Source organism: Megalobrama amblycephala, linkage group LG7 (assembly GCF_018812025.1).
Source record: "Megalobrama amblycephala isolate DHTTF-2021 linkage group LG7, ASM1881202v1, whole genome shotgun sequence".
Taxonomy (NCBI): Eukaryota; Metazoa; Chordata; class Actinopteri; order Cypriniformes; family Xenocyprididae; genus Megalobrama; species Megalobrama amblycephala.
In genome coordinates this window covers 48,134,199-48,159,155 of record NC_063050.1, presented here as the reverse complement: position 1 = coordinate 48,159,155, position 24,957 = coordinate 48,134,199, and the positions used below count along the sequence as shown (strand labels likewise).

Genomic DNA, 24,957 nt, shown 5'->3' with positions numbered 1-24,957 from the left:
AATGAAAAATGACTTTTTTGTGAAAACATATCAATTACTGTATATATGCCAATTCAGCAATCAAATTTAAAAACATCATCAAATTTGATCGTCACACCAAAAACGAAAACTATAACAGTTCAATTATACTTGGATTTTGATCCATCATTGGGTCCCATTCACTTTTTTCTCAATTGCGTGGTTTATTCATATTAATATGCACAAGTACTTTGCACAAAAAATGTCCACCTAATTCACAACTCATTTGTATGCATACAAATTTATTCTTAAAGGTGCCCTCGAATGAAAAATTGAATTTATCTTGGCATAGTTGAATAACAAGAGTTCAGTACAATGAAAAGACATACATTGAGTTTCAAACCCCATTGCTTCCTCTTTCTTATGTAAATCTCATTTGTTTAAAAGACTTGCGGAAAACACGCGGATCTCAGCATAACACCGACTGTTACGTAACAGTCGGGATCATTAATATGTACGCTCCCAATATTTGCATATATGCCAGCCCATGTTCGAGCATTAGACAAGGAAAGGCTGTATTAACGTCTGGATCTGTGCACAGACAAGGTAAGCAAGCAAGAACAACAGCGAAAAATGGCAGATGGAGCAATAATAACTGACATGATCCATGATAGCATGATATTTTTAGTGATATTTGTAAATCGTCTTTTTCAATGTTTCGTTAGCATGTTGCTAATGTACTGTTAAATGAGGTTAAAGTTACCATCGTTTCTTACTGTATTCACAGAGAAAAGAGCCGTTGCTATTTTCATTTTTAAACACTTGCAGTCTGTATAATTCATAAACACAGCTTCATTCTTTATAAATCTCTCCAACAGTGTAGCATTAGCCGTTAGCCACAGAGCATAGCCTCAAACTCATAGAGAATCAAATGTAAACATCAAAATAAATACTATACTCACATGATTCGATGTATGAACACAGCATGCATGATAAACATCTTGTAAAGATCCATCTGAGGGTTATATTAGCTGTGTGAACTTTGTAAATGCGCTGTATAGTCGAGAGCTCGTGTGGCAGGAAGCACCCGATTTAAAGGGGCGGCGCTCTGAAAAAATCAGTGTATAGTTAATGATGCCCCAAAATAGGCAGTTAAAAAAATTAATTAAAAAAAAATCTATGGGGTATTTTGAGCTGAAACTTCACAGACATATTCAGGAGACACCTTAGACTTATATTACATCTTGTGAAAAAGCATTCTTGGGCACATGATTTTTGAGTATTGTAAATGAGGTTAGTAATTTGCATGAAACACGCCCAGTGCCTTTACCAATAAGATGATTGGCTCTTTTCATTTCCATTGTTCAATTAGTGGCCACATACACTTAACCTACACAGTACTTACACTCAACCTTTAGATATTAGTCAAGTTATACATATTTATATGCTGACCAGACCAAAATAAGTGCACTTAAACATCTGAAAACATGACACTCAAGTTTGCTAGCATCATACATTCAAATGCCTATTGTATCAAAACATGGGAATATCCCACCTCTCTGTTCATGAATATTAATTCGATGAAGTGAAATCGCCCAGTAGATCTGATTTATTGAAGGTTTTAAGGGGACCTGCACTGTAGAGAAAGCTCTCAGATGGAGCATTTGATGGATAGGTATGATTAAGAAATCTTTCTGAGGGCGTGGAAAGTGTCAGTTTGAAATCAGAAATACATTGGATTCCCAAAATCACAATTGGACCTGCCTCTGTGACATTTCCATCAACAGACGCCTACATGAGAGTGTGTTGCAGCAGAAGTTGAAACTCAACCTTTAGCGACACACTTGCCCTATTGTAGAGGCTCTACAGTAGCCGTTTTACTCATTCGTCTACACTTTTTTCTTTGTATCTCTCAGTAAGTGGGAGGACAAATTTAGACATTTCTAAAAGTGAGTTCTAATGGTTGCTATGCACATTTATTCACACAATTGCATGTCGGCTCTCAGCATTCTTTGTCACGTTACTGGCGTTTTATCTCAGCATTGTGACTCTCAGTTTCCAATGTTTTCAGAAGGTCAGTGGGCTTAAACATCCTCAGCCTCCTTAACATCCCTGCTCTTTGATCCAAAAACACAAATATTACTCTCTGTCCCAAGATCTTTTTCACCAATAGATGAGCTATGAATATTTATACCTCAACTCGCACTCTTATTAGAAACAGCAACGAATATTCTTTCAATGAGCTTATCTGACAGGTGTGCGCCTTACATGATTGGGCGAAAGGGGGGCATGCATATGCATGAGGCAGCCAATGGAGTGATGAATAAATTGGGGCTGTTGGAGGCTCAGAGAGACTTTTATAGAAAGATAAAGTGAACATGTCAGTGCAGCCAGCAGTGGAAAAGAGGTTGAGACGGAGGAGGTATTTATTGTTTCTGCCGTTGAATCCGATCCAGGCGCCAGTTTGAATATGTATATCCTGATCTGCATAAATGTACAGTACAATGAGACTGAATAAGTGCTGATTTGTTCGGGAAGAATGAAAAGGAGGAGAGGAAAGAGAGAAGAAAGAATGGGAATTAATTGGAAAAACTGCAACATTGTTATGCTGTTCATTTTTTGCTGTTGTTGTTGTTGTTGTTTGCTTAACCCCCCTTCTTTATTCTCTCGATATTCTTCGGTAAGTGAAAAGCTGTTATCAGCATTACTGTTAACAGGTCCTTTGTCTCCTTTTATTTGGAGTGAGTTAGACAAGGTGAGAAAGAGAAAGAGAGAGAGAGAGAGAAAAAAACAAAACAAATGCCAGGTGTGTGAAAAAAAGTAACAGGAGTCTTGCTCTTCCTGTCAAGAATAAAGGGGAAAATAAAAGTGCAGTGGATGAAAGGGTTTTCTTTTTTATGGCAGGCATATGCCAGGACACATTTTAATTTGATCTTATATACACGAATACATTTTAACAACTATTAGAGTGTAAAAATAAATTTAACATCTGTAATTATATATTAAGTGAAAGTGAACTCGCTCTCCCGTTCCTTCAAAAATACAGCACGCATGACGTTAATGGATGAAAAGAGGCTAGTTGAGTGAGAGCGAAAACGTAAGAAAGTAGTTATGCAGAGGTGAAAAGGGTGGTGGAATAGAATGTACATCATACCTGCATGCAAATCCCTCCCAGACACACAAAGTACCAGTTACGTAAGTTATTGGTACTTCTTGGTAATTTCATGACTTACTAATTGACAACATAACTACGACATTGCATGCTTGTCATTTCTTTTGCACTTTATTTATAATGAAGTGGTATACAGCAGGCGGCGCATCATTTGCACGTGGAATTGAAGAGTGCGTGCTACGAGCGTAACAAGTTTACGAAAATAACGTTAGAATAACGACACTGACACTTAGTTTGACAACATCTCTAACCGCATATACTGAATCAGGACAAGGCGTTTTTCTCAGCCACTCTCAGCGACTCCATCTGACACAAGTGTCAACAGCTTTCAGGCACGCCTTTCAAAATAAAAGTCTTGCATCAGAAAAATATAAAATTAAGTTTTTATTGTTGTTGTTTTTGACTACACACCAAAGTCCCTTCCAAGGAAAGTCTGTTCACGTTGCTGCCATATTTGCAATGCCTCCGGGCAGCTATTTCGGTCTTATATGAATAGAGGAATCCTGAAATCTCAAAATCTCTCACAATTAAATAACATATTTCGAATCAGCAACAAAATAAATGTTGTTATAAATGTTGTTTCTTATGCCCAAATAGTGTTAAAAAGGCTTATTTTTCAGGCTAGACGAGCCAATGCGCATCTGCAGTACTAAGCGTGAGTCTCAGGTTTCTATGGGAACCGGAGCCTCTAACGGCAGCTGCAGTGACACATTGACTTTATCAATCAGCGATTGGCTCTTTTACTTAGAAGGCGGGACAAATTCTGCCATATTGCGCATTGCAGTTTCTCACATTAATAACTAATAGGAGTGAACCGTCTTTCTATATCTATATCTCCGCGACCCATCAGGTGAAAAACAATGCTCTAGAACACACTCAGATTGGTATTAAATAGTAAAAATATAAATCCAAGCCCTCAGTTATGAAGTACACAACACCACACATGAAGTCTTCCACAAATACCTAAACAACCACCCAAAACATCTAAGCAACCACCTACCTATGATCTAGAAACCAAATCGAACACCTAAGCAACCACCTACCAACCACCAAGAATACTTAGCAATGCCCTAGCAACCACACACAACACCTAGACAACCAACTAGGGATACCCTAGCATCCACTCAAAACAACTTAGCACTTGTATGCCAGTGCCCTAGAAACTACCCAGCACACATCAGCAACCACCTAGCTACACTATGGCAACCACACATAACATCTAACCAACCACATAACTATGCTCTAGCAACCACTTAGAACACATAAGAAACCACCTAACACCCCAGCAACCACTCAAAAAGCATAGGACCTGCATTGTAATGCCTTAGCAACTACCCCGCACACATCAGCAGCCACCTAGCAATGCCATGATAATCACCCATAACATTTAAGCAACCACCTAGAACACTAAGCAACACCCTAGCCACCACTCAAAAAACATAGCACTTAGAGATACCCTAGCAACCACTCAAAAAACATAGCACTTAGAGATACCCTAGCAACCACTCAAAAAACATAGCACTTAGAGATACCCTAGCAACCACTCAAAAAAACATAACACCTGCTTAGTAATGCCCTAGCCAACTACCCAGCACACATCAGCAACCACCCTCTATCAACAACCCAGAACAGCTTAATAACCTCATAACAACAGGGTGAAGATTTTTATACTTTTTGCAATATTTTCTACAGAGAATGTTAAAATCTTGTTTATGCTTAAAAGTTTGTGTGTGTATGTGTTTGTATGAGCACAGAGTCCCCCTACTTCACGTCAAAACCAAAGAGGTCGGTGATAACGGAAGTTGAGAAAACTGTGGAGCTTCAGTGTCAGGCCAAAGGTAAGCCCCGCCTACTCTCCCGCCCCTTTTAGAGACAGACAGCCATGTTGCACCTATCAAACTACTGCAGCAACTCTGAGTTAGATCATTTTAGAGTCATATAATATATGTCCTACATACTCTGCTGTTGTATAACCATTCTCCTGCAGGAAACTATAATCTTTATATTGTCAGGTGTATAAAAACTGCCAGCACTTGAACAAAAAAGCCACTTAACTTCCAGCACACTATATGTCAATCCCGAATGTTTGAATGTATCTTTTAAAAGCATAATGTTCCCATTTCTGCATAATGTTATAGCATGTTCATTTTATTGTGGCCGGTGTGCTTTCAGCCGACTATTTGCTGTAAGAACGTTATTCAGTTTATGTGCTGAGTCAACCACAAGACTTGCTTTTAGCATAACCGTTTGTCGCCTCACAAATTTGACCTTTTCTCCAAGCGCGCTGCATCGACCCCTGCTCGTTTCCGCAATGTGTCCTTATTTGAATTCATCTTTATTTAATCGACTAAATGAGTGATCTGGAATAAGCGGTCAAGTACATTAGAAAAGGCGAGCGAGGCGCTAATGGTATTAGCTGCTAATTGGTGTCAGTGTTCATACTATGTTAAGATCTAGTTAAAAGACATTAGGTGTATCATTGGCTCACAGGGCGACAGTGGAGTAGAATCCAACTAGAAAATCCTTTTAACAAGCTGCGTCAATCTGACCTACATTTCAGCAACAAAGTGCCAAGTGTCTAAAAGTTAAACTTTTCATGACTTCTAACAAGGAAAATTCATAAAGAGAGACCTCAAACGGTTCTTTCTTCTCCCCTTTTTTCTTTCGTAATATTTTCTCCTTTATTTAACGGAAATCTGGACAGTTTCTCCTTCATGAAACTTTTTTAAAACTACTGAGACTTTTTTCTTCTTTTTTTTTTTTTGTGGCAGAGATTGTACCTCTGCAATTTACACTTGCTGAGAATCTCGACTCGTTCTTTTTGCACTTTCGTAGGGGTGTGAAGCTGAGTTTGTGCACACTTTGTCATAAACTGTCAAAAATTTAATTACAGCGAGCTTGTTTTTGACAGTCTTATTTTAACATCCTTGTCTTGCATCCCGTGGGTGTGACACGACTATCGACGCTGAGACTCCATAGGAGGCGGGGTGGAGCGGATTCACGCTATTTGACCTTTTAAAGTGTTGAGCTGCAGGATTTATCCATGATACATTCTTTAATTTGCATATCATGATGAGCATATCATGAGTTCCTTCAGATGAACTTAATTTACAATTATTGCTAATACGTATAATTGCCGTTTTATTCATTTTTGCGCTCGCTTCTTGATTTCTCGCTCCCTCTCTTATCCTCCTATCCAAATCTTCTCCTTTCTTGTCGGTGAAGCATGTCAAAATTTTATTGGAAGTTTAATCAATCAAAGCCAATTTATTAGATTAAATTTTCATTAATTAAACCAAAGTGTGCCCTGATGAAGGTCTATTGATGAAAACGTTAACTTTGTGATAAATCAAACACTCTCTGTGTGTGGGTGGGTGTGTGTGTCTGCTTTGGTAATAATTTTCTCATCTACCAAGTGTCATATGGCATTTGTGTAAATCTAGCCCTTACAAATTTGGTGTATATAAGGTTGGAATAATATGATTTTTTTTTTTTTTTTTATGTTTTTTAGAAAGAAGTCTCTTCTGCTCACCAAGAAGAGTCTGCATTTCTGCATTTGTCTGCATTTATTTGATTAAAAATACAGTAAAAAAATAGTAATATTGCAAAATATTATTACAATTTAAAATATCTTTTCTAGTTTTATATATTTTAAAATGTGTATGTATGTGTTTGTAAATATATATATATATATATATACATACATATATAATATATGCATATGTGTGTGTGTGTGTGTGTGTGTGTATATATATATATATATATATATATAATATCTGCTGAAATACCTTGTGATGCTTTATGTATTATTCAGGGATTCCCACACCGAAGCTGGAGTGGTTAAAAAATGCCGTCCCCCTCTCCACACTGAACAACCCTCGATACAAGCTTACCTCTTCCTCAATGGTTCTGCAAGTACGGAGAATTCAGCCGGATGATGCTGGAATATTCCAGTGCTTCGCTGAAAACACGGCTGGAGAAATACAGGCACATACCAACTTGGTCGTCACAAGTAAGACAAATATTTATAGGAATATTTCACCCAAAAATGCAGTTCTGCCCTCATTTACTCACCCACGTGTTGTTTCAAACCCATATGACTGACTGTCTTTCGGTAGATATTTTAAATTTATTTTTGTGCTTTTTTGTCCTTTTTTGGAGCTTGAGAGCCCCTATTTACAATATGCTTTCATTGTGTGGACACAAGAAATTCTTCAAAATCTCTGAAGTCATATGGGTTTAAAACAGCATGAGGGTGAGTAAATGATGACAGGATTTTCATTTTTTGGTGAATAATTGCTTCAGGCTAATGGGAGAATGATGCATAAATACAGCCATGGATGTTTTAAAAGTCAGTGATCTCGCTCTCTTATCCTCCCGGTTGTGAATTGATCAGGGAGTTCAGAGACCTCTCATTGATCTGTGTAATTAATCAGTGTCTACTGAGAGATCAACCTTTAACACACACACACACACACTGCACTTAATCAACACCTCCAGCTCTCTCTCTCGCTTAGTCATCCTCATCTCTCTTTTGCTCTCAACTTTCATTTCAGTTCACACCATTTTTTATTTAAGTTTGAGAGTTTTAAAGTTAGGTACATTCATTATGCAAGTAATTAACAAGTGAATAATTTAAATAAATGAATGTTATAATAGTGGTGTGATATTTAAGCAGCAGTTTGTTCACTCCAAATACTGGATATACATATAAACAGTGACCCCAAATACTTGAACACTTAAGTCTCACATAAAATGTATGAATATCATTGCATTAGATATAAAAATATGAAACCAACCATCTGCAAACAAATAATGTTTGAGCTACAATACCATTCAAAAGTTTGAGGTCAGTAAGATTTTAAAAATGTTTTTGATGCTCACCAACACTGCATTTATTTATTTATTTGATAATTTATTTTATGAACACATTTCAGGATTCTTTTATTAATAGAAAGCTCAAAAGAACAGCATTTATTTGATATATACTGTATATATAGCCAGGCTTGGGAGGGTTACTTTAAAAATGTATTCCGTTACAGTTACAAATTACTTCACAAAAAAAGTATTCAGTAACATTATCCAAGTGCCACAATATGAAAGTAATGTAATCTGATTACTTTTGGATTACTTCAAGGTCTAGAAAGAAAGAAAGAAAGAAAGAAAGAAATTGGGGGGGGGGGGGGGGGGGGCAACTTTACTATAAATAAATAGCATTTTTAAATTTAATTTTAATTATTTCTTCTCTTCAAGTTTTTAAATGTTACACGTTCCATACTTTTGAATGGGTCTTAACAATAAAAATATTTTAAAAATCTGATAAATTATCTATTGCAATATTATTATCATTGTTGTTGTTTAGAGCTTAAAAATAAAAGTCACATCAGATCATAAACTGAACAAGCTCGGATCAGAGATTTCTGTTTATGTTTGTTCTGCTTAAATTTTAATGTTTAGCATTTTGGTTACTTTTAAAACCTATTAAAACTAAGCAATCATGTCTCATTTCCACAATTTGGGAATACACAGCCCTGAATATATATGTAAAGGGCTATATGACATCTAGTGGCTACAGTATGGTATTACAGATTATTTTTTTTAGTCCTTTGATAAAGAAAGTGTTTTCGTAGCTGGAAGGCAGAGTTTGCACTGTACAACCATGTTGTTTGCATTTTCTTCTTGAAAACAATATAGCAGCGAAATTTCCATGAATTGAAAGCGTTTTTTTTCACCGCGGGCAGATATCGTTTCAAATAGCAGCAGTGATTCAATCTGCGCCTGAGGAGATTGTAGATGGGTGTTATTTGCACATGCACCAGCGGGTGGCTCACTTGAGTCATCTCTGGCAACAGAACCAGGAAATACTATATAATCAAGCAGCGCTTAAAGGTGCTCTAAGTGATCCTGGGTGGAGTAACTTCCTGTTGACGTTCGAAGTGTTGTCAAACAAAACAGAGTCTAGCTAGACTCTCCCTCCTCCTCCTCCTCCTCCTCCTCCTCCTCCCCCCTCCCCTCTGTGCTTCCTGAAACAGTCATGAACGCGCATTTAAAATCATTCTTGTCGGTTATTGGCTGGAGCATGTTTATTATGTTTTGGGGTCCAGGCTGCACCAGTTTGTTTTTATTGCCATTTTCGGAGCTTGTGGCGACTACAGAGACCGCGTTTTTTTACAGTGTGTTCAGGGGACAGGCAGCTAGCAGATAAGGAAATGTTTGCTGTATGTGACAAAAAATGTTTTGCGTGACATCACTTAGAGCACCTTTAATATGTGTTATTATGGCAAAATAATGATTTATTTAGTTTTAAATGAAACCATTGTAATCCTGATAGTATCGCCCCTTTTTTTAAAATGTAACTGTAATCTGATTACTACGTTTTTTGACGTAACTGTAACGAATTACAGTTACTGGATTTTTGTATCCTCATTACGTAACGCCGTTACATGTATTCCTTTACTCCCCAACCCTGTATATAGCAATGTAAAAGTCTTTACTGTCACTTTTTATCAGCTTAATGCATTGTTGGTGAATAAAAGTGTTTTTTTTTTTTTTTATCTTACTGACCCCAAACTTTTGAATGGGAGTGTTACTAACTTTGGGTTTCCTGAAATTCACTTAAGTAAGAGATTTTAAACATCATCACACAAATAATGTTTTTTAAGTGTTAACACATTATTTTGTGGCATCTCATGATACTGTATGTTAGAGTAGGTGAGACTTGCGTTTTGCTTTTTTTCAATAATTATTAAAAATATATCTATTTTTTGTGGCTCGCAATAATTTACAGCTCATATTAATGGAATTTGTTTGAAAAGTCCATTTATCGTGCTGAAGGACAATTTTGAATAACTTAAGTTTGAACTACTGTATATCTATTATATTATCATTTCAAACCTAAATTATTTTAAGTATTTTCTTACTTGTTTTCATGGTAGGCATGTCACCATCTTTCACCACGCCCCCTTCTGACATCACTGTGACTGACGGTACATCAGCTGTCTTCACCTGTGAGACATCCGGTGCCCCCAAACCTGCCATTGTTTGGAGGAAAGGTAAGTAAGATTACATTCACACTTGTTTGCACATCATTTACTCGATTACACATTTCAGCAGTTTGGTGACTAACCCCTGTGAATCTGGCAGGTTCTCAGGTGTTAGCAAGCGGATCGGTGCAGATGCCTCGTTTCACTCTGCTGGAGTCTGGAGGCTTACAGATACTACCCATAATGCCGAGCGACGCAGGGAACTACACGTGTTTGGCATCTAACTCTGAGGGACTGGTCAACGCCACCGTGGCCCTGACAGTCTTAAGTACGAAACTGTAATAATGTTAATAATATGTTGTTTTTAATGAAGTACAAACAAATGTAGCGTATTTGAAATTCAGCACCGGCAGGATTGCAGACAATTTCCAAACATGCCTTTTATCAGCAGTCATTGTTTAGTTTAATAGTGGCATTCATTAGCTAGGCTGATTGTAAAGGCATAGCAGAGCACTACATTTGTGAAATGTTAAGTCTTTTGCAGTAATTTCACACCGGAATAGTGTCATCCTTAAATCCCAAGGCCTCGGTTTGTCTTGCTGTGCATGCTTAATGATGCTGATGTAGGTTTACGCTTGAGCGTGGGTGCGTGGAAGTGTCTAAGAGCATTTTTGACATCCAGCCTAAATAATGCTGTTTGTGGATTGGCCACTTAAAAGGAAAGCAAGAAGTCTCTCAGATTAAGACTGCAGCGTGTAATTTATGCACCGTTGGCGGCGCCAAATGGAATTTCAGAAAAACTACTCTCATCTACTTTGTTCAGACAAAAAGGTAGTCCTACCTCAAACTCACACCATTGACTAGGCTGGAAGTTGACATGTTGGGCCGCACAGCGACGGTGTTTGCAACCTACAGATGGCTGACTTATAGGTGTCAGTGCGCATTAAACCGGAAGATAGCATTTTAATGTCGAAAATATTACACGCATTAGCTTTAATCAAGTCAATTGGACCCAGTGGGTTGTGTGTGTGAGAGAATTTGTTCATTTGCTTAGCCGTGCTATATGTTCATTGAGACGCAGTGTGAATATTCGAACGTTCATGCTTTGTAAATTTCATTCTGTTTTGCTAATGAAGCTGTCAGTGGGAATTACCTAATAGGGTTAAAAGAACTGTGAATAATGATTAAACTGTGGTGTGATTTTGTCCTAAACTGCATTTTATTAATCAGGTCGAACCTTCATTTCAACACCCCCTGAGGATCAGCGTGTCATTAAGGGAACCACCGCTGTGCTGAACTGCATGGCAACCCACGACCCTAGAGTCACCGTCAGGTCAGAGCTTGAGCTGAAATGCATGTTGTGAAACACATTTTGACATTTAAACTTCAAAAACTTAAGAAAATTGTCTTCTGCTGTGCGAGGTCTACATTGGCTTTGGCCAATTAGCGAAGTCAAGCATTACTGTTGCTGTTACATAACTCGTAACTCTCCACTGGTGCTACAGACATGAATGATACCTTAAATCATGCCACTTGAGTACTTTTCTAAGCTATCTGAAGGTGTACTTGAGGTGGATAAACTATGATGGAAATGCGGAATAAATTTCTACAGTAGATGCACATTAAAAATAAGTCACATGACTAGATGATTGGCTCTTATTTCTATTGTGTACCGATTTTGTTTCTTTGAACACATGGAAAACAAGTTGTTTTTGCAACATGCATGTTTTGCAATCATTTTTTCCCCCCATTAATTTACAACTTGGATGGAAACATATCAACAGACACTTAGACTAGCAAGCAGCCAACTAGCAACAACCCAGAACACCCTAGAAACCGCATAACAATGCCCTGGCAACACTCCAGCTAATATTCACAAAATAGAATAGTTCACCTATTCAACTATTAAAGGGATAGTTCACCCAAAAATGAAAATTATCCCATGATTTACTCACCCTCAATCCATACTAGGTGTATATGACTGTCTTCTTTCAGAAGAACACAATCTGAGATATATTTAAAAATATCCTGACTCCACCAAGATTTATAATAGTAGTGAACGCTTAACTTCGCTTCACTTCAGAAGGTCTTTATTAACCCCCTGGAGTCGTATGGATTATATTTATGATGGATGGATGCATTTATTTTTGGCTTCAAAACAGGACCCCCCATTCACTCCCATTATAAAGCTTGGAAGAGCCAGGATATTTTTAAATATATCTCAGATTGTGTTCTTCTGAAAGAAGATAATCATATACATCTAGGATGGCTTGAGGGTGAGTAAATCATGGGATAATTTTCATTTTTGGGTGAACTATCCCTAATAAATATATCTCATAGATCTCATCTAATATTAATATCTCATGTAAATTGATCTTGCTTTAAGCATATACTACCTGTCAAAAGGTAGTTTTTGTTTACTTTTTTTTTTTTGTTGTTGTTGTTGAAACAAATTAATTCTTTATTGAGCAACGATGTATTACATTGATCAAAAGTGAAAGTAAAGACTTTTACATTGTTACAAAAGTTTTTTTATGAATTTTCAAAGAATTTTGAACAAAATGTCAGTTTTCACAAAAATATTCAGCAGCACAACTGTTTTCAACATTGATAATAATTAGAAATGTTTCCTGAGCAGCAAATCAGCATATTAGAATGATTTCTGAAGGATCATGTGACACTGAAGACTGAAAATCATACCATCACAGGAATAAATTATATTTTATATATTAAATAATATTAATTTTTTTTTTCTGTTTATTTCTTTATTAGGTATAAAGACAGTTTACCCTTTTTTTTACCATATTATATAGTCGTTATCCACCTTGTTTATGTCATTATCAAGTACATAGGGAAGAGAAGCCGTCATATGGCATTTGATGTTCTGTTTCAGGAGGCTAAGTGTTTTTTCTGCAGGTCTTTGGAGTGTGATATTTTTGGTGGATTATGAGTCATCATAAAGAGTCTTATTCTCCTCAGATATGCATGGAATAAAGGAACCAAGCCGCTGAGCGTGTCGACTGGTGGGCGAGTGTCATTGAAGGAAGGTTCACTCCACATCAGCCAGACGTGGTCTGGAGACATCGGAGATTACACCTGCAGGGTCATCTCGCTGGCTGGAAATGACTCGAAGACCGCACGACTGGAAGTCATGTAAGCGGGAAATAGACACAAACACACAGATCCTCGCCAACATGCACATTCGATACGAAACGCTCACAAGCAACTACACTTGTACAGTACATGTGCACTAAGTACGTATTGGAGTGCTATTGTAGGAGGAAGATGCTTGGATCCCAGCTGCAGTTCTGAAGCCAAGAGAACCATCCAAAAATGGGCTGTAATGATAGGACAGAGGATGGAGCAGCTGTTATTGTGTGTGTGTGTGTGTGCGTGTGAGACGGGATGAAGATAAAGCGAGAGTGGAATAAGATAGGCCTGATGCCGAAGGCCAAGATCATCTCCTTTGACGACTAGCCAATGTTGCTACACTTCTGTGGCATTAGGAACTAATTAAACACACACACATACACGCGCTCAGATGTTAATTATTGCTTCTAGATGGCTGAATGTTGTGCTCCCACGGATTGTCATATGGACGGATGCAGAGGAAATCTCATCTATCTTTGAAGTAGATGAAATACAACGAGTAACACGAATGACAGACGGAGTGCACAGCTTGTTTAATTGGATGCTTTTGAAAATATTATTCACAATCAGAAAGATACAAACATACCAAATCAACCTAAAAGGCCTAAAACATGTATTTTGTGTCAGAAGCCTTCATAAGTCTTTCATAACCAAGTAAAATTATTACATATACAGTACCGTTCAAAAGTTTTGGGGTCAGTAAGGACATGTGATTGCAGCAATACCAAACGATCCAATCAATTCCCAATGGACAAAGTCAAGTCATGTCATTTATTTTTTTCTTGTTTGAGAAGCTGTTTCACTCAGATATACACCACAGTAGGGAAGAACAGACCATCGGAACTTCTGTTTCATGCCGACTTTATTACTTGTATTCAGCAAGGATGCATTAAATTGATCAAAAGTGACAGTAAAGACTTAAATTGTTACAAAAATGTCTGTTTTTGAATAAATGCTGTTCTTATTATTCATCAAATAATCCTGAAGAAATTGGTTCATGGTTTACACAAAAATATTAAAGGTAAAAGTCTTTTCAAAAGATGTAATATAAGTCTAAGGTGTCCCCTGAATGTGTCTGTGAAGTTTCAAAATACCCCATAGATTTGTTTTAATTGATTTTTTTAACTGCCTATTTTGGGGCATCATTAACTATCCGCTGATTCAGGCTGCGTGGCCCCTTTAAATCTCTCGCTTCCTGCCCTCCCGAGCTCTCGAATACAAGAGCAGTTATACAGTGCATGAACAAAGTTCACACAGCTAATATAACCCTCAAATGGATCTTTACAAGATGTTCGTCATGCATACTGCATGCATGGATCGGATCATGTGAATATTGTATTTATTTGGATGTTTACATTTGATTCTGAATGAGTTTGAGGCTATGCTCCGTGGCTAACGGGCTAACGCTACACTGTTGGAGAGATTTATAAAGAATGAAGTTGTGTTTATGAATTATACAGACTGCAAGTGTTTAAAAATGAAAATAACAACGGCTCTTGTCTCCGCGAATACAGTAATAAACAATGGTAACTTTAACCACATTTAACAGTACATTAGCAACATGCTAACGAAACATTTAGAAAGACAATTTACAAATATCACTAAAAATATCATGATATCATGGATCATGTCAGTTATTATTGCTCCATCTGCCATTTTTCGCTGTTGTTCTTGCTTGCTTACCTAGTCTGATGATTCAGCTGTGCACATCCAGACGTTAATACTGGCTGCCCTTGTCTAATGCCTTGAACATGAGCTGGCAAGGTAAATTAAATTTTTGATTCTAGGGCACCTTTAAGTACAGTATCACAGGTGTTTTCTATGGAAGCTTGTTTCCACCATGAAGTAAAAAATAAAAAAGGTAATTGCAACTTTTATCACACAATTCTGACTTTTTTTCTCAGAATTGCGAGATATGAACTCACAATTTCGAGTTATAAAGTCAGAATTGCGTGATATAAAGTCAGAATTTGCAAGATATAAAGTCAGAATTGTGAGTTATAAATTCAAAATTGCAAGATATAAAGTCAGAATTGTGAGTTATAAATTCAAAATTGCGTGATATAAAGTCAGAATTGAGTGATATAAAGTCAGAATTGCGAGTTATAAATTCAAAATTGCGTGATGTAAAGTCAGAATTCCGTGATATAAAGTCAGAATTGCTGATATAAAGTCAGAATTGCGTGATATAAAGTCAGAATTGCATGATATAAAGTCAGAATTGCTGATATAAAGTCAGAATTCCGTGATATAAAGTCAGAATTGCATGATATAAAGTCAGAATTGCTGATATAAAGTCAGAATTGCGTGATATAAAGTCAGAATTGCAAGTTATAAAGTGAGAATTGCATGATATAAAGTCAGAATTGTGTGATATAAAGTCAGAATTGCGTAATATAAAGTCAAAATTGCATGATATAAAGTCAGAATTGCGAGTTATAAAGTCAGAATTGCGTAATATAAAGTCAAAATTGCATGATATAAAGTCAGAATTGCGTAATATAAAGTAAAAATTGCATGATATAAAGTCAGAATTGCGAGCTATAATGTCCAATTGTGACCAAAAAAGACTGTTGCGAGTTTATATCTCACAATTCTGACTTTATATCTCGCAATTGCATGTTATAAAGTCAAAATTGAGTGATATAAAGTCAGAATTGCGAGTTATAAATTCAAAATTGCGTGATGTAAAGTCAGAATTCCGTGATATAAAGTCAGAATTGCTGATATAAAGTCAGAATTGAGAGATATAAAGTCAGAATTGCGAGTTATAAATTCAAAATTGCGTGATGTAAAGTCAGAATTCCTTGATATAAAGTCAGAATTGCTGATATAAAGTCAGAATTGCTGATATAAAGTCAGAATTGCATGATATAAAGTCAGAATTGCTGATATAAAGTCAGAATTCCGTGATATAAAGTCAGAATTGCATGATATAAAGTCAGAATTGCTGATATAAAGTCAGAATTCCGTGATATAAAGTCAGAATTGCGAGTTATAAATTCAAAATTGCGTGATGTAAAGTCAGAATTCCGTGATATAAAGTCAGAATTGCTGATATAAAGTCAGAATTCCGTGATATAAAGTCAAAATTGTTGATATAAAGTCAGAATTGCGTAATATAAAGTCAAAATTGCATGATATAAAGTCAGAATTGCGTAATATAAAGTCAAAATTGCATGATATAAAGTCAGAATTGCGAGCTATAATGTCCAATTGTGACCAAAAAAGACTGTTGCGAGTTTATATCTCACAATTCTGACTTTATATCTCGCAATTGCATGTTATAAAGTCAAAATTGAGTGATATAAAGTCAGAATTGCGAGTTATAAATTCAAAATTGCGTGATGTAAAGTCAGAATTCCGTGATATAAAGTCAGAATTGCTGATATAAAGTCAGAATTGAGAGATATAAAGTCAGAATTGCGAGTTATAAATTCAAAATTGCGTGATGTAAAGTCAGAATTCCTTGATATAAAGTCAGAATTGCTGATATAAAGTCAGAATTGCTGATATAAAGTCAGAATTGCATGATATAAAGTCAGAATTGCTGATATAAAGTCAGAATTCCGTGATATAAAGTCAGAATTGCATGATATAAAGTCAGAATTGCTGATATAAAGTCAGAATTCCGTGATATAAAGTCAGAATTGCGAGTTATAAATTCAAAATTGCGTGATGTAAAGTCAGAATTCCGTGATATAAAGTCAGAATTGCTGATATAAAGTCAGAATTCCGTGATATAAAGTCAAAATTGTTGATATAAAGTCAGAATTGCGTAATATAAAGTCAAAATTGCATGATATAAAGTCAGAATTGCGTAATATAAAGTCAAAATTGCATGATATAAAGTCAGAATTGCGAGCTATAATGTCCAATTGTGACCAAAAAAGACTGTTGCGAGTTTATATCTCACAATTCTGACTTTATATCTCGCAATTGCATGTTATAAAGTCAAAATTGCGATATACAGTTCTGCGAAAAAACGCAATTCTTTGCAATTCTTACTTTTTTTCTCGCAATTGTGAGTTAACACGCATTTCTGAATTTTTTTCTCAGAATTGCAAGATATAAAGTCCGAATTGAGTGATATAAACTCACAATTATATCTTATAAAGTCAATTGTAAACTGGCAATTCTGATTTTTTTCTCAGAACTTCTGTTTCATGCCACTTTAATACTTGTATTCAGCAAGCATGCATTAAATTGATCAAAAGTTCTTCCTGCTTCTTCCTACTCTTAAATCTGTCCTTAAGAGAGAAAAAATTCAGACCAAAGAGGTTAAAATCTGGTCTGAAGAATCCATTGCTTGTCTTCAGGGATGCTTTGACTGCACCGATTGGGAGATGTTTAAAGACTCTAGTAAGGACATTGATGAACTCACTGATGTAGTCTGCTCTTTTAGTACTTTTTGTGAGAGCATGATTATTACTACTAAAATGATTAAGGTCTACCCTAATAATAAACCTTGGATGTCAAAAGCAGTTAAAGGTAGTTTACAGAAGAAGAAGCTGTCCTACAGTCAAGAAGGGACCTTAGAAAGAGAAGCAGCTAAAGATGAGGTTAAAGTGGAAATATTAAAAGCTAAATAAAGGTATAAAACTAAAGTAGAGAGTAAACTGGCTGAGAAGAATATTGCTTCAGCATGGTCTGGTATGAAAACTATATTAGGTATACAGCAAAGTGTGAATGGAACTGATATTGCCATGGATGGTTTCAGGTCAAATAGTGAACTTGCCAATGCACTAAATCATTTTTATTTGAGATTCAATCAGTTTGATTTTAAGAATGAAATTGTGGAATTGAGATGTAAATTTAAAGATAATCATCATCTCGTCCTAGACCAGAGAGCAGTTGAAAAATCTTTTCTTTCTTTAAAGTTAAATAAGAGTCCTGGTCCAGACAATATCTGTGGCAAACTATTGAAATATTGTGCAGGGCAATTAAGTTACATCTTTTATGATATTCTTAATATGTCTTTATACCTACAACATGTACCTAACCTGTAGAAGTGGGCTGTTATTATCCCGGTTCCTAAAAATAATTGTCCTGAGGCTTTAAATGACCTCAGGCCAATTGCCCTCACTTCTCTTGTAATGAAATCATCTGAAAAGCTCATAAATACAGAGATTGTAAGGCAAACTGAGCAAGCTCTAGACCCTATGCAGTTTGCCTATAGGGCACATAGAGGAGTTGAGGACGCCACAATTACTCTACTTTTGTCTAAGCATTTAGAAGGGAGAAATACTCATGCTAGACTGTTGTTTACTGACTTTTCCTCAGCTTTTAATACTATCCAACCTCACATTTTAGCTATGAGACTTATAGAGCATTTTAAGCTGAGCAACAATTTGGTGGGTTGGAAATTTCTTGACAAACAGAACACAGAGGGTGAAAGTAAATGGCATTTTATCAGATTTATTATGTTCGTCCACTGGTTTACCCCAGGGCTGTGTTCTTTCTCCTTTATTTTATATGCTGTATACTAATATGTGCCAGAGTAAGCATGTAAATAGGACTATATTGAAATTTGCTGATGACACAGTTATCGTGAGTCTGCTACACGACAATGAGTCCGGTCATGGTCTTATTATTGAGGAGTTTGTCACCTGGAGTTTGTAAGGCGAGTTTTATTATTAGAGATTGTTCCCACCCTTTACATGCTGAGTTTAAGCTCCTCCCCTCTGGATGTTGGTTCGTGGCCCCTAGGTGGAGAACTAGATGATATAGAAATACTTTTGTACATGCAGATATAGAACTATTAAATGAAAAAAGCAGGAGATGACACTCTTTGCTATGCATGGTTACTTTATGTATTTTAGGTGGGCGTCAAGGGTGTGTGTAGAAACACATTGTCATGACTTTTTATTTTATTTTTTAATATTTTATAGTTATTGTATGTTGTGATGTCTTATGGATTGTCTTAAGGATAGATTGCTGAATCTCCTGTCTGCACAACAAATTTACCTTCGGGTACTAATAAAGATACCTTGACCTTGACCTTGACCTTGACCTTGACCTTGATGTGGCAGTAAAGACTTAAATTGTTGCGAGTTTATATCACGCAATTCTGACTTTATATCTCGCAATTTTGAGAAGAAGTCAGAATTGCGAGTTACAGTCAGAATTGCCATGGCGGATTGCTATTTACATGGCGTACACGCGATGAGTCAGTTAATATATATATGTGTGTGTATTGGCACGATTGTTCAATTAATTAGCCAATTTCGTTCATCATTATAAGTAGCAATAGGCTGAATTGAAAATAGGTAGCCTAATTCTAATACACGCAATGACTATTCATCATTACATTTTTATATTTATGTAGCCTACACAATAATATTCTTTTACACTGTAATCCTTTTGTTTTTAATATTTGGCATGTTTGTGTGATGCGCATCCCTGTGTGTAATAAGCAAAGTCAGTGCGCACTGTGGACGCGCCCAGAGGCGCAGTTTCTACCAACGCGCTCTAACAAAAAAATATTGCGCCATTGACTTTAGACTTTAGACCAGGTTTGAGTTGGTCTATGGCGCAGTCTATTTTCAGCTCCTTAAAATAGCAATGCGCCTGAACACACCTCTTTTTTAGACCAGCACGCCCATGGGCGCACTAACTGGCGCAAATGCATTTACTAATTTAAGGACGTGGCGCTGAACGGGAAAACGCGAACGGCGCCGGACGCAAACTAGCAAACACACTTGCGCTGCGCCTTGCGTCGCATTGCGCCGGGTGTATTATAGGGCCCTATATCTTACAATTTTGAATTTATAATGCAATTCTGACTTTATATCACGAAATTCTGACGTTATAACTCACAATTCTGACTTTATAACTCGCAATTGCAAGTGTAAATCTCACAGTTCTGAGGAAAAAAGTCAGAATTGTGAGATAAAAAGTCGCAATTACCTTTTTCATTTTTTTATTTAGTGGCGAAAACAAGCTTCCATAGTTTCCAACGTTGATTATAATAAAAAAAAAATGTTTTTTGAGCACCAAATCAGCATATTAGAATCATTTCTGAAGGATCAGGTTCCCAAACACTTCCCCGTCTGCCATTAGTCAGCCAAGCAGATAGTCCCGTCCCATTGGTTGAGCCAAATGCTGCCATGTTGCTGCTTTTCGGGAAAATCAACCTACAAGCTTAAATATTGTGCTTAAAAGAAATTATTTACCTGCATAAAAAATTGCGAGTGCAGCTTCGCGGAATCGAATCATCAACTTGGAGAAAAACTGAGAAATATTACAAATCATCAATCATAAAAAACATAACTGTAATAAACTGTATGATTTGCAAATGTGCTTACTGGACTGCACTGTAACACAATTCTTTTAGTACTACTTAACGGAACTCATAATAAAGCAATATTTAATTTAAGACACGCTTAGTCTGTGAGAAGTACTGGGTTTCGGCAGACTTCAGAAAAAGACTCCTAACAGCTGACATTTAAATTATGAGATACAAATTGAAAACACATGCGATTTGAATAATAACAATTATACCTTTGACAGTCGCATTAAGATAACAGAGCGCCACAATATACTCCTACCTTTAATATTACAGCCTGCAAACTCTGTTTGAAGAAAACTCTCCAGACGGTTGAAGGAGAGGCAATGTTTCACATGCTAATGTGATTTCACAGGCGTTCAAGTTAATCTCAAGCAGTGGACAGGTCCTCTTATTACCACATGTTAGACGATGGCTGAGCAGTTCCTCGCTTTAAACAATATTAGATGTTATTGCATATTTAGGCTGCTGTGACAGATGGGCAAAAAAATCTCACACACATATTACAAGCATCTGCAAAGGACATAATTGTATTATTTGATATTGTAATGTAGTTTTCATAAATGTAATTTTGTTGAAGGAACAGTAGTGGAAAGTAATGTTAAAGGGGTGGTTGATTATGATTTCACTTTTTTAACTTTAGTTAGTGTGTAATGTTGCTGTTTGAGCATAAACAACATCTGCAAAGTTACGACGCTCAAAGTTCAATGCAAAGGGAGATATTTTCTTTTAAAGAATTCGCTGTTTAAGGACTACAATAAATGGCTGGTAGGGACTACAGCAAGCTTCTTCCTGGGTTAGTGACATCACTAACCCTAAAATTTACATAAACCCTGCCCCCGAAATCATGCAAAAAGGGGGGCGAGGCCATGTTGGGCTGCTTTAGAGAGGAGGAAGAGTTGTTGTAGTAGAGCGTTGTTGCCATGCTGTAATTTTAGGGTGGACTACTTCACAAACGAGGGTCAATTCAACGCTGGATTTGCACAAAAGATTAACATGACGGCACATGCTAGTCGATGAGTTGAATCAACTCCACAGCAACTACATAAATGTATCCACTAACCATTCAGAAACGTCCAGTTTCATTCTAAAAGTTGTAACTTCTTCCTCAATCTCTCCAGCAGTGTCCGACTCTGGTTTGAACAATGTAAGGCTGAACATTCATCATTTTGGCTGCGTGAGATTCTCCAGCTTTGTTGTAGTTGAGCAACTGAAGTGTGAGCTGTTAAAGCTCCACCCTCTTTTGGAAAGCAGGCTGGGAGCAGCAGCTCATTTGCATTTAAAGGGACACACGCAAAAACAGTGTGTTTTTGCTCACACCCAAATAGGGGCAAAGCTATAGTAAATGATCTGTGGGGTATTTTGAGATTAAACTTCACAGACACATTCTGGGGACACCAGAGACTTATATTACATCTTTTAAAATGAGCATAATAGGTCCCCTTTAAAGGGTTAGTTGAGAAATGAAGCTTCTGTCATCATTTACTCACCCTCATGTTGTTCAAAATCCTCATGACTTACTTTATTCTGTGGAAAAATAAAAGGAGCTGGAAATTCTTCAGATTTCCAGCATCTTTTGCATATTTGAAGCCTTTCCAGCAGTGACTGTATGATTTTGAGATCCATCTTTTCACACTGAGGACAACTGAGGGACTCAAACACAACTATTAAAAAAGCTTCAAACATTCACTGATGCTCCAGAAGGAAACATGAAACTCTTGAACAGGATGAAGATGTCCCCAATTTTATAATTTTTGTTGCAATATACTGTAATTTTTTTTTTTTTCATTTAGTACTGCCCTTTGGAAGCAACAGAAGATACCTACATGTTTACAAGTCAAATTAAGTACAATTTACCTTGATCTTCAAATTCAAAAAGTTTTCACCCCCCGGCTCTTAATGCATCATGTTTCCTTCTGGAGCATCAGTGAATGTTTGAAGCTTTTGTAATAGTTGTGTTTGAGTCTCTCAGTTGTCCTCAGTCTGAAAAGATGGATCTCAAAAAGTCACTGCTGGAAAGGGTTCAAATATGCAAAAGAGGACCTGGAGGATTTTTCTGAAGAACAGAGCTCAGTTTGACTGCTCAGAACAGACAAGAGACTCATGAACAATCATCACAAAACAAAAAAAACAGTCGCAGATCATCAGGTAACCACACACAGTATTAAAAATCAAGGGTTGCCAAACTTTTGAACAGGGTTATTTACATAAATTCAGCTATTTTTTTTGTCTTGTGGACTATATATAAACATCTTTCATGTAAAATATCTTACTCAGGATAGTACTAAATAAAAAATAACATGCATTTTGTATGATCTCTCTTATTTTGTTCAAATTATTCACATTTTCACAGATTCTGCAAGGGGTTCCCAAACACTGTATAAGCCTAAAGGCTGTTTATGCTATTTAAGTCAAGCATCTCTAATATTATTGCTCATAGTTAGGGTGAGGGATTTGAACTCATAACCCTAATAAACATAACTCTTTCTCACTGTTTGTGAAACAGACATGAATAATACCTCAGACCTGACTTGACTTCATTTTAAAACAGACAAAAAAAAAAAAATCATTATTTCAAGACTTTTGAAGTCAATAGTTTTGCATGAGATAGAGCAAAATTTAAACCAGAATTTGAGAACTAATCTTTAAAATGTATTTACAGAAATTGGACAAAGGAAATTGTGCATTGATTTAAATTTGAATCTGAATATGATTTGGAATCACTGTATTTGTGATCAAATAATGCAGCCTTGATGAGCATAAGAGACTTTATAATCTTACTGAAACTATACATTTGAACGGTACTGTTCGAATTTACATGTGTATGATTTAACAGTTACCAGTTAACCCATTCAATTCACCGGGCCTGGTTTGTATTTGAGTTGTATTTGATTTTTTTTTTTTTATGTACTGCACTGCAAAATGCATATATGCATATTTTGATTCTTTATTTGTTCTTTTTAGAGAACTTCCCCATTCTCCACGTAACCTGCAGGTGTCTCTGAATGAGACTGACAGCAGGACAGTTCTTCTGTCATGGGTTCGGCCTTTTGATGGGAACAGCCCTCTCCTTCATTACATCATTGAGCTCTCTGAGAACAGTAAGTGTGTGCGTGTGCTATTTATATGAGCTTTGGCACATGGTTTATTAAACCTAATGCACCTTAGCGGCAGATTTCAATTAAGCTGGTTTGTGGATTCCACCGAAGAAGTTCTTTGTCATTTACCTCTCGCTGTCTTCCTCCCTGAGCTGTAAAAAAAAAACAAAAAAAAAAACAGTCAGACAGGCTGAAGTGAGTTAGAGGAGAAGAGAAATGGAAGCTGATTGTAATGGAGGGTAGTGGGATGAGGTTTGTTTTCACTGTATTATGCCAAGACTCTGTTATTGGTGGAAGATGAATGCTGGAAGAGATAGTGACAGGAAACACAGAGAGAGAGATTGATTTGTGTATCGTCAAAGGAAATACAATGAAAAATGTGGGTGGGGCGGAGGTGCTGGATGCCTTATAAACACCAAGACCTCTCTCTCCTCATACACACACACCAAACAAACACACACTTATTTTCAGTAAATCCAAACACTCTTTGTTGATGGTTATGTGTGTGTGTGTGTGAGAGAGAGAGAGAGAGAGAGAGAGAGAGGGAGAGTGAGAGAGTGTGTGTATTCATATGTGTCCCTGTGGCTTAATATTTACTATTCCTGTTGAATTTGTGATTTATTTTGGCAGTTGCTCATAGTTTCTGTCTTCTTTTCTCTTGGGTCTGCTTGAGTGGTTTCAGCATCTAAATTGTTCATTGATCTGCTTCCCATCATTTTTAATGTACTGCAAAGGCACACACAAACACACGCGCTCTCACATATTGGGTGTTGTGGGAAGTAACGCCTCCAGAATAAACAACAGCGTGGTCAAATTCATCATTTACCCAAGTGCTGTAAAGAAAGAGATTATTCAAACAACTGCTAATAAATCAAGTAAAATACATAAAATAAAAACAATACTCCCCTTTGACACTCAATTTTATGTATTGTCTTTAGAAGTGAGAAATATTCTAGTAAGAATTTATACATCTGGTAAAAGCAGCCATGTTGTCTTTATTCTTCCTCATTACATTTATAAATAAGTAATGTTTTACATTATAGTGAGACAGTTGAAAGTGATTTCAGTAGAGTTTGTGGCAGAAAGTGGCAGGCAATTAGTCGGATGATATTTAGCTATTTTGAAATTATTAATGACATAACTTAGTCTGATTGGTTGATTATCAGAGTGGTCATTTTGACTAGTTTCTTTTTTTTTCAGTTCATTTTTTGGTGAATTTTGATTAAATGTTTTGTAAAGTAAGGATTTGTTTAATTCGATCAAATTTATATACATCTTATTTTCTTATTTACTATCATAAAATTATAT

General features: G+C 36.4%; 1 protein-coding gene across 1 annotated transcript in view; it reads left to right on the top strand.

Moving 5' to 3' along the window:
- Positions 1 to 24,957, top strand: part of sdk1b (sidekick cell adhesion molecule 1b) — a 310,131-nt gene that overhangs the window by 186,194 nt on the left and 98,980 nt on the right. Inside the window, exons 9-15 of the mRNA XM_048198429.1 lie at positions 4,885 to 4,968; positions 6,945 to 7,142; positions 10,066 to 10,182; positions 10,274 to 10,441; positions 11,344 to 11,446; positions 13,093 to 13,266; positions 23,516 to 23,652. Coding sequence (XP_048054386.1) covers positions 4,885 to 4,968; positions 6,945 to 7,142; positions 10,066 to 10,182; positions 10,274 to 10,441; positions 11,344 to 11,446; positions 13,093 to 13,266; positions 23,516 to 23,652 — 981 coding nt within the window. The remainder of the gene's footprint in view (positions 1 to 4,884; positions 4,969 to 6,944; positions 7,143 to 10,065; positions 10,183 to 10,273; positions 10,442 to 11,343; positions 11,447 to 13,092; positions 13,267 to 23,515; positions 23,653 to 24,957) is intronic.